Source organism: Hippocampus comes, unplaced genomic scaffold (assembly GCF_001891065.2).
Source record: "Hippocampus comes isolate QL1 unplaced genomic scaffold, H_comes_QL1_v1.1 scaffold151, whole genome shotgun sequence".
Lineage (NCBI taxonomy): Eukaryota > Metazoa > Chordata > Actinopteri > Syngnathiformes > Syngnathidae > Hippocampus > Hippocampus comes.
In genome coordinates, this window is record NW_017805591.1 from 1,378,208 (window position 1) to 1,389,856 (window position 11,649).

Here is an 11,649-nt window from a genome sequence, read left to right on the forward strand (position 1 = left end):
CACACACACACACACACACACACACACACACACACACACACACACACACACACACACGCCTCAGATGAGACCTCACCGCGGCAAAATCATCCCGGGTTAACAAATGAAAACTGACAGCATACGCGTCTTATATATTATGCTTAATGACTCCCCTTCCAATCGACAATGTGAGGTCGTTCCAGACTCGTACATCTTATGTTAAGGGGGCGGCAGTGGCTTATCTGAAAGGACTTGGTCTTGGTCTTATTTATGAGTCACTGGGCTGAACTGGGGAGATTAATTATAATCGCTTTTAAATAAATGTTGACATTTCCTCAACTGACTGAAAAATTGTTTTCACATTTTCATACTGAATGTAGATGTGGTAAACCATGAGGAAAGAATTCATATTCATATTTCAAAAATGATTTGAGAATGAGATATCACATGATTTATATCCAAGGTAGACGGGGGTTCTTTCCACCGCCAACTAGATGACATCAACTGCACTACTGACTCATAGCAGCCCAGCGGTGTGATCGGCTTTACCTCAGCTGCTTCAAGACATGATTTATGACATGCAAACGCTCAGGCAGCCCGACAACTTCCGGTTGTCACAATTTTCAGCATTTTAGATTTACCAAAACCGTATTTGCTACTAAATGCAATGTTGCCAAAGGAAAATTCAAAAAGCTCAAGTTTTATTGAGCAAGAGGCACGACTGCATCCTCTGCAACTGTCAGGCCTCCATTCACTACAGTATTGGTCTTTCGGTCCAGTTTCTTTTCTTTACATTGCCAGAGGATAAAGATTCAACATTGCTCATTGCCATTCAAGCATTTCACGTGAACTGTAGGTTTTTCTTTTAGGTTATTTTTTTTCGTTTGTTGAAAGGGGATGTGTTTGAAGGAGACAACCAAGGCTGCCCGCCGATGACGAGACGGAAGACAGCACAAGCACGTCTGGCCGAAACCATTTCCTCATAAACCAAGACAATGTTGTGCATCCTGATCCAGCTGCTGTCAGCCTGGCGCTTGACAAAAACACAACTCTCCAAATGGAAATCAACCAGATGAGACAAGAGGTAGAGAATCTGACAATGAAGCAAAGGCATTCTTCGTTTTGGGGCTTGTATGAAGACAAGTTCAAATATCACAAATAACATGTATAAAATGAATGCAGCTAATGTTACTTTAAAGTTATTTTATCTGAAAACTGGATGACTAAAAAAAGAGATTTTAGTATTTTGTAAGAGTTATTATTATAAGTGACTCAACCTGTTTGTGATTGCACATTGTTTTACTATATTTTTATAACATTTGTTGTCAGATTTGAACCAATACACTTATCAGAGACAGTAAATCCCTAAAAGCAAGGGGAATTAAAAAAATACATCCCAAACAAAAGTTCAGTGCTCAGTAGTACAATCTTAATCTTAACCTAATCCACTTTGAAAGTCGGTTCAAATTGTGTTTCTTCTGCAGCATGTTTGCTATGTTTGTGACGTGCGTTATGAAAGGGCATGCTGTTTTTGGAACTGGAGCAAGTTTTTGTTGTTATTATTACACAGCCTTAACCCTGCATATATTCCATTACTAAATTCTCATGAGAAAACAGCACGGAGTAATCTCCAGATAATTTCAAGCGAGGGATTTTAGGGGCTTTACTTCTTTATTCCCATTTTGTGGCAGACTTACTGGTACTTTTTTGTATGTTCATGGGTGGTAAAAACCTCCTAATGGGGCTGGAATTGGTGAAGTTAAAAGTGAATGGAAACCCAAACATGACAAGTGTGCTGCTGCCTTTGGAGAGAAGCCACGCTTTGTCTTTGTCAAAGTACAAAGAACCTACTAGATGGATGATAAATAAAGAACCCATTAGCATTGAGGTGATGAACAGTGAGGAAAAAAAAAACAAAAAAACGTGTCAATGATTTATTCTTTTTGTTGCTACTATATGTCGCCTACAACAACATGCATTCACCTAGTCCTCTGAAACCACCCTGCACCTATGGGGTTGTTCTTGACTACAAAGCAGTCCTGTAATACACCATATGTTTGCAATGCATTCCGATATCTGCCAATAACAACAATGATATGCAGAGGAAATTGGATTACATGTCTTTCACTCTCTGTTGCATTTGTGGATGTGAAGCGGGAAGAATGCATTTGATTGCTTGCATATCAGCAGTAAATATGAGGAAAGCTGAGCAAAGAAAAAAAAAAAATCAAATAATTTCCCAGGAGCCATGTCCGTTGGAGCCGTGACTCAATATACACCGTACGTTCACATCTAAGGGAATATAACCTAATAGCTAATTTATGTCAGTTTTTGTTGTGTCTAATATTTCCCACACACCAAATGTGGATACATATAACCATATTCACTCTCTTGCACAGTAATCTACACCTTGACAGCAACATATAAAGAACAGACATAGCAGCTGCCAGACTAGAGCTTTAACGCCTAGACGACCCCCCCCCCCATTACCCCCACTGGCAGCTTTTCTCTCGACTGTACGTGCATCAAATTTCAAGTTTTAACTCCAAATGTACCAAGCACACTGATACTTAATGCTGTGCAGACAAGGAGTGACTATTTCAGGGATGACTGTACACACACGCACATGCTCATAACACCCATGCCTGACATGCACATTTTTCTAAGATGGAAAGTCAAGCATGTTGTTGGTGCAGATTAGCGAAAACAATAATATGGCCCATGTGAGTCAATCCCTTCAGAGGCATGCGTTGGGAAGTAAGACGAACCAATGTAAAGTGTGAGTGATAATTCTTTTAATATGCCTTCTTTTTTTGGGGCTCAGACTTTACTCAAACGAGACCATGGATCCCTTTGACTGTAGAGCTCAGTGAAACTATAATCATGCCTTCTCCTCTGTTTCATGTACAGCAATTCTTTGTGAGTGTAAATCTTAACCTCGGGTTTATTTCATTCTGCCTTGTCATTTTTAGCATTTGGAGCCATGTCCCTTGCAACTTGAAAAACTATCTTGAAGTGTTTTTGTGCAAATGTGTTGTGTAAGAGGAGAGGGTTGGGCAAACGACAACTGCCCTTCATGTCTGATGATGTTCTGTGCAAGAAACAGGTGATGCCTTCACCTCATGAACTGAACATACTCTAAATCCGACAGACACTGGGTTGTTCTCCCATGACGCAACATCGCAGACCTGTGAGCAGGAGCGTAAATCCCTAATGTCGGATTTCATCGCTTCAGTTCACTCCATCCGTATATCTTAACTTAGCGTGACGACTCGCGATACCAGCAGTCCAAGTATGAGACCAGTTAAAAAAAAAAAAAAGCTACATGGGAGGAACAACAAATGTCAGCCCGGCAGTAAAGTAGCTGGCCTTCACAGTCATTCCTTTACATTGCTAGCGTCTTCACAGTTCCACGTATCTCCAGTAAGCTGAGATGAAATTCGACCCATCATGTGATGCGTACAGACCAGGTGGCAATTTAGAGAACTTCAACAAGTCCACTGCTCTTGGTCACGTAGAGGGTTTAGACACTGTAGATCTGATGACATGTATGCATTTCAAAATTTATTGGCACCACACACGCGCAACCACACACACACACACACACACACACACACACACACACACACACACACACACACACACACACACACACACACACACACACGCACACACACACACACACCTTGGATTGTATGTGAACGCCAGAGTACCTACGGTGGAAATAACTCGTGCAACTACATGGAGCAGATGTAAATAATATAAAGAAATATCCAAACATGTTCAAACTAAGACCCTTCATGGAGTTGGGAAACAGTGTTAACCACACAACCACATTATTGTCCTACGATGGGAATCATCAGGACTGCTTTTGAATTTTGGGATGGGGAAAACAAACTAAGGATTACTTGCGGTGACACATTTGGATGGAAAACTGAATGATGGCGTGTTGGAGTGAAACATGTGTATTTCATCAAGAGCACGGTCACTTCCCAAAGGAGAAGGCGTGTTCAACAGAAGATGCTTACAACTAAGGCAAATAAGTTCTCATTCGCCGCTTCAGTGCAGTAATGTACAGCAGTTAGAATTAAAAAAAAAATAAAATAAAACCCTCTGCTAAACTCTTCCACTAGTGAATAAATGTTTTTAAATGTCTAAACTAGATATGCGTGATGGCCTTGTACAGTTTGCCAAAGGCGCAGCTAAGGATTTACTTAAATCCTGTCATTTAGTCTGCAGTGCTCTTTTAGTATGATTTGAACAGTTTGACGGAGGCTTTAGATTTGACTTCAGGAAGCACGCCAGGAAAAACATTAAATGACCAATGTGGGTACACTCTTGAGCAAGAGAGGCAAATAGTGTCAGAACATGTCGTACCGTCGGAGTCCATTTCCTTAAAAGGGCAAGCTACATTAAGGTACTACAAATGACTGAATGCCAATGCTGTTTTTAGACATTTCTTCCCGAAGTCAAGAAGGTACACAGTTGTAGCCGCAACAGCATCGGGAGGCAGAGCAGCAGTACCTCTTAAGATAGCAGCCCAATGTAAAGTGACTGTGCGCCCTCGGGGACTTGAGGTTTTAAAAGGTAATGTAAGGTATTCTACAGGGAAAAGGAGAAAACACCACAACGGAAGCTGCAATAGGAGTCAAAAATGGATGCAATAAGATGTCATAGCTGAGAATATGACAGCACTGAGAAACAAACCAAAAAGGGTGATTTTACACATCAGTACCCACTCCTTCTTCACTCGCGTGTCTAACTTGGGCAGCTGACAGGAGGCTGGGGTGGGTGAAAGAAAGGGTGGGGGGGGGGGAGTTGTCAAGGCAAACAATCAAATTGGTTGTTTTAAATGCATCCTAATGCTCGCCTGCTGCTGCTGCGGTTGAGCGTGGAGGCAACACAGACCTGACATTTTCGCCAAACACCTCAGGTGGCTGTGAACGCTGGATGGTGAGAGTCTCTTATGTCTCTCTCTGTTTTCCCTGCGGTTCCTCACAATGTTGCCACGTGAAATTTGACCTCCATGTTAGCGCCGCCAAAGACAAGAATATATCACAGGGGTGCTTATCAGAAAGCTTTAGATTCATCAAAAGCTAAGAGGCTTGCGCTCTGGGGTGAATGCTCATCTCTGCATCTGCAAGAACAGAACATTTGGGCACTGGACAGGACTTCCATTAGACATGTACACAGTACATAGGGTGCTCTATGGGCCACACGCAGATGACTTTCAAGTGGACGAGCGCAATTTCACCCAAATGTCTTTGTTCTCTTCAATACTTTTATACAGATGTATAATTCCAGGGTGAAACACGGCTTGAATCCATATGCAAATGTATTGACATCCGTGCAATGAAAAGAGGAGAACATGATTTGTGTGGGCACGAAATGTGGCGCCGAGGGCTTTTATATGGCAGTGATTCACAATTTAATTCTGCAACACGGGAAACATAAAAAGGCTAACAAAGCTCACCTGTGTCCTATCGAGGCAGCGAATATAGGCTGTTTGTGCACATTTGTAGGAAACGAATATCCTTCAACATGCTTATTTGGCAGTTTAACACCGCATATCAGTGCTTGGCATAAATAAAGTACCCATAGAATTGGTGCATAATGAGATTCCAGCGAGGACAGAGCATTTAAATCAATTTAATCATCACCGTTAAAAGAACAGACGTAGGAATATGTTCGTTTACGAGGGCCCATATGCAACAAGGAACAAAGGGACAGGGCCACGAGTCAACGAGTGGATTATGGTGCTGCTGGTCAAAGCCGTGCGACGGACTTACTGACCCATTTAATGTCCACTTCCAGTGGAGACGCTTGTTGGATGTGACCCCGTCCCCTCCCCCATAATCCTACACGAGATGACGTAGCCTCAACATGAGCAGCGATATTGGACTTGACAACAATCCAACTGTCTGCCATGTAGTTTGTCAACATCACTTTGCCGCGACTGAACAACCAGCAAATGCGGGCAAAGGGAAAGAGGCCAGGAGGTGCGGTCCTCGTTAGTTGCTGAATGCATCGCGAGCAGCCGCAACATCTCGCACTTGTCTTCTATGTATGTGCTTTGATTAAAACACCCTGCTGATCATTTGTCCGCAGTTCTAATATCGTCATTACGTTCATAATTGGCATCATTTGCATTCGGAACGTAAAAATATTTTCTGCGCAATTAGATGCTAAAGCGTTATGATCGGCGTTTCGCGGCTCAAGCAAATCTAGAATATCATTGCTGTTTTTGTTTTGAAATCATTCTGTAGCTCAAAACACATGCATCTCCAACACTGTGATTGTGGGAAAGTCAATGAGCCGAGAATGAAGATATCGCAAAGAGGCCGTCTGGCGACAGGCAAACCAAAGTGCCCATCATTTATGTGTCAACAGCAGCCATGTGGGAGGACAAGTTTACTGACATGTTGATGATCATCTCAGACTATTCTCCCCTGCGCTCATCGACTGATGCTCGACATACATTAGTCAGCAGCAAGACCACGCCAATGCCTCGTTTGTCAAGGAGAGAAGAAAGTCCTCATAGACGAGACAAAACGGACAAGATGGAAAACCCATCAATATGTTGTTGAGCAAATATTTTGTGGTGTATTTTTCCTAAGTTCGCACTCTGTGCAGGCACACTGCACAGCTCGATTAAAATTTGTGGTTTGAACTACAGTTTATGTTCTGTGTCCTTTTCCATTTAACAAGCCTTAAAATCAGACCTTGAGTTGATCAGGCTGAAGGGGTTCAACCTCAAATATAAAGAAAAACGTGAAGACAGTTCCTGACAGAACACACTTTATATATATATATATATATATATCCTCAAATTGTAAATCTGAATGTATGCAATGTGTGTTTCTGGTGACATTTTGCCTCCTTCATTTTTTCTTTTTCCTTTAGATCTGACTTTTTCCTTTCGATCAGCCATATTTTAACAATTTGATGGAGTAAATATCTACATTATAATTCCATCTGGCAGTACAGTATTGATTATTTAGTGAATTAAAATCTAACTTTTTTTCTCAACTCAACTGTATTTATTGAGCACTTTCAAACAGCTATCGCTGCATACAAAGTGCTGTACATGGAGCAACTAACATATATACAACAATAAAGCAATAAATCAGTAACAAAAGATGGCAGAAAGCACCAAAGTTTTCCTTGATTATGATCGCCTCATTCCACTCACTGACTGTAGGTTTCTCCAATGTTCTTTTTTCTTAACCCGACATAATCCCCATTTATACACAAACCCCCGCCTTGGCCTTGAGTTATGCGGTTCAGCCGGCTGAACCGATTTTGACTGTCCCACCCCTGCTCCTATCAAGCCAACGAGCAAACACCTTACACATTTCTGAGCCCAGTGATAATCTGTGGAAAAGTTGTTTGACCTCACTGACGACTAACTGACTGCAACGAGCAGTGCATGTGTTTAGGACCCAGGGCGTGAAGGGATTAGGTTAATTACTGGCATTATATTCTTAGAGTAGGGTCGATGTAGGCCCCCTTCTCAGCTTCATGCCAGCTTGTTTAAAAGTTTCCAATGAGGAGCGTTTTGGTTGATATATTGCCCTTTTTGTGTCTCTTGAGCCAAACCTTAAGTCCTTGCACTCTTTTGCAGCATATGAAAATATTTAATGGCCAGTAGGGATTTACATTTCCAGCATCACTTGGGGAATGATCTAACATCGCCCTGGGCCAGACTTTGCACCTGTCCGGGCATGTATGTTTCCAGCGCCGCGAATATGCGTCTCTAACAAGAAAAAAATAAAAATAAAAAATAAAAAAGCGCTAGCAGCGGTCCCTTGAGCTTTTGGGACTACTCAGGGAATGCCCACATGGTAAACCTATCTAAATCCCAAAGATACTGATTTGTTATGATACGGCGGCTAGCTTCAAGGTGTTTTTACCACAGAGTCCACACACTCTTGGTTCCTACACATCAGTGTTTTTCTATCCTGAAAATGGTGGAAAAAGAAAAAACAAACCAAAAAAAAAACACGTATTATATTAGAAAAGTCGAGTGTTCAGAAAAAAAGAAAGAAAAAAACAATTACCACACAAACATAAATGCAACATACTGCAGCCAACAACTGATAAATCTCTGGAAATAAAATAGAGTTAAATATTTGTTTTGTGCATTTAACTGCACTTTTCAATGACCGTGCTTATGTACCAAAACATCGACAATTACAGTTCAAGGGAGATAAGTGAACATTAGTTGAAGCATTCTTACCATGAGCTGGATCCGGTGGCCCAAACTCCAGGTTGTACCTCAGGATGTAGAAATTATTCCACACATAGAGCTGGTTATCTCGCGGATTATAATCCACAGATGCAATGTATTGATACTGGTTGGGAAAGTGGAGATCAACATATTCCCCACGGTTCTGCTTGGTATTATAGATGTAATCGATCATGCTCTTGCTGACTTCGCTTTCATTGTCCTCATAGGTGGAACGGACCACATAGAGTACTCCGCAGGCCATGAAGGCATTGGAGGCTGAGCGTTTGTCATAGGCCGTCTCCCATGTAGCCTCAAACCGTAGCGTGTAGGGGTTCAACTGGCTGATGACTATCATGCCATTGTTCTGCTCTGTCGCGTAGATCACCCAGAGGCCATTCTCATCTACGGCGAGGTCAATGTCTGTTTTACCACCCCACTTATAGGGTGACGTGTCATGGTAATTGGCGTTGTTGATGATCGCTTCCCCGCTTTTGATTCGAGTTCGCAGATCAAACTTGACTATGTTGCGGGTACGCTCTTTGTTGAAAAACACGGCACCATCGTAGACCACAAATCCGGTCCCGTCCACCCGGTGGGGCAGCTTGTAGGTAACTGTTTGGCGGGCATTTTGGAAGTCATCCAGGGAGGAATATTCAATTAGAGTGTCTGTCCTATAAGGAGTCCAAGGCATGAAGTAGATCTTGTCAGCAGCTTGCAGTGGATCTTTGCACCAGGCGCCAGCTTGTTGCTCCGCTTCAAACTGAAAGGAGGGTTCCGCGACAGCTTTCAGAGTCCCGGGGCAAAGAAAAACTAGTAATAGAAGAAAGTACAATAAAAGGCAGACGGGTTAATAGGCCATCAAAAGCACCATACATGTAAGATCAAAATAAAATGCATGTTTGTCTTATGAGCTGTCCACAGAGAATGAGGAAGGCAAACTCAAACGACTAAACGCTACCACCAATTTTCACAAGCGTTATAAGGATTTTGCTACTGTGCATAGCAAGGAATAAAAAACAGTTATCAAGCATAATATTTATGTATTTGCAATTATCTGAAACAAAAAAATACGTTTTGCCTGAGATTAACTCCAGGAGAGAAAACACAAATGAGGGCAACACAAATGAAACGCAACATAAACAAAAACTCCTGTAATTAAAAATAAAAAATACAGCCAAACTTAAGAAATAAAAGGTTATGAGAGAGCGACAGTCGACATAGTCTGGGAGGCAGACACGTGTGTGCCGAGATGCGTCTCACCTCTTGTACAGTAAAAACCTTGAGAGGCATGTCATTAGCAAGAGGTAAATGTCACATCCTTTTATAATATATATATATATATATATATATATATATATATATATATAAAACAACATGGTGCAAGCACGAATATCAAGGTGATACGGTGACTACACGCCACAGAAATAATTCATTTAATTGAACTGAAAATACTGTATGTACATCAAAAAAAACAAAATACAGTTTTAAATATCTATATATATATATATATATTTTTTTTTTTATAAAGTTCAGTAAAGGGTCTCTTGAAGTGTTTTGATTCGGGCTCTAAGGCATAAAAACCAACAAAGAACTAAACAGTGCGTAGTCAAGTGAGAATAATGGGAGGAAGGTGAGAAAGAAAGGGACCTTGGAGAAAGAAGGTGACGGAAGAAAGCAATCGTTTCACTCTTACCAAAGCATGCTATGGAAAACGATTTGGAAGCCAGGCAAATTGTGCTGAACTGCAAAAGCACCCAGGCAGAATGGGGAGGAAGAAACCTTTATGGAGTGAAGCCAATACGCCCCGAGTTACATCATTTGGCAGTGTGTGTGACCTGTGTTTTCTTTACAGTCATTCTTACTTCCCTTGGTGCACTGCACTGATGGTTCACATCGCATTTAGTGGACTCTGAGAAGATACAGTGAAACCTCTAAAGTCCATCCGCACACCGAGCAATGCAGTAGAAACTAACTCTAGTGTCGCGCAGTGTGTGGTTCGGGTTTTCATGAGAGTCCGAACGGCGGACGGAATTGGTGATGAATGACGCCATGTCACTGATTTAATACCCAACCAAAAAGGCACATGAGCTTTTTGAAATTGTTCACGGTTGTCCAATTGAGTTGTGTTTGGCTGCGATGCTCGAAGGTTGAGCACAACCTCTTCCACATCACCGGTCAACCTCTAATTTAGTCATACTGTGTATCTAAGCAATGTTGTCATTCAAAACAATGAAAACTGAGTGTAGTGGTAATACACTGATATCGTACATTGTAGTAACAGTATTTCCAATTAATTAACTCATGCTGCCGACTGAAAATATTTGGGTTTGACATCAAAAGAGATCGACAGTTCAGCTTTATTTTCAGAATTTACATCTCGATCGGATACACAATTTTGAAGACTTGGGGCGTCAACTTCCTCTTTGGGGTTCAATATGGGGTTATCTTTTTCTTCTTTTCCTTAACTGTAAATGAAACACCACACTTTAAATCCTTGGTTTGTTCACACAATAAGGGTGTTCACATGGCAACTTCTACTCCGGTGTAGCACCGGGGCTGCCCCCGTAGAGCGTTCACACATACAAAGTTATACCAGTGTAGCCCATGAAAACAGGTTAAACCGGAGCAAATGTAACGCTGCTCAGGAGGTGAAACTGCCGTGTGAACGCAAGTGGCGCTCCACTGGGGGGTTAACACGCTTCTCTTTAGTAAGCAGCTTTATACGTGTGAACGCTCCACAAAATTTACACCGGTGTAAGATATATCGCAACAAAATACATCAGTGCAGCACCGATGCAAATGTGTGCCGTGTGAACACCCTTTTTACAGTGGCGGTTCTAGATCAGTTTCACTGAGGGGGCCGGGCTGGGGCCGAGGGTTTTGATGGAGGGGCACATTCAACCCAGGGCTAAAAAGACAGATTCGAAATATTATTTGACTTTTTATTTCATCAAACTTTCAAAGCATTGTAGTCATAACATTACAGTGATGAGAAAAAAACAGTATTAGGAGGGCTAAAATATCTGCAAGCGTAACAATACGCCGAGTCCATCTGTTGAGAATATTCAAGCCAGGGGTGGATATGGTACCAGCCTGCCTTGAAGCTCCTTCTCCTGTCCCCCATCAGGGTCCTGGGAAACTGTTTTAGCTCTGGCTGCATTGGCGGGTCCTCTTTACATCTACTGATGTCTGTGGACAAAGACAAACCAAATAAATGTAAACACAAGTTCTGCATGGACACAGCATATACACTAACCCGGTACACTTAGATTGCTGAGGCACTCAGACATATACAAGTGTCTAAAATGTATTGATTGATGCTATTTATTAATTGTATTAATTAGTTTTTATTGTATTCAATAAATATAAATTAATACATTCTCAAGCCTGACCAGAGACTAAAATTGCAAATACACTGAAGCTAAATGTTTTACATGCAT

General features: G+C 41.6%; 1 protein-coding gene across 41 annotated transcripts in view; it reads right to left on the reverse strand.

The window, feature by feature from the left end:
* Positions 1–11,649, reverse strand: part of adgrl2a (adhesion G protein-coupled receptor L2a) — a 111,438-nt gene that overhangs the window by 35,149 nt on the left and 64,640 nt on the right. For all 41 annotated transcript variants that reach the window (XM_019880333.1, XM_019880332.1, XM_019880330.1 and 38 more), the window contains one exon: positions 8,219–9,019. In XM_019880333.1, coding sequence (XP_019735892.1) covers positions 8,219–9,019 — 801 coding nt within the window. The remainder of the gene's footprint in view (positions 1–8,218; positions 9,020–11,649) is intronic.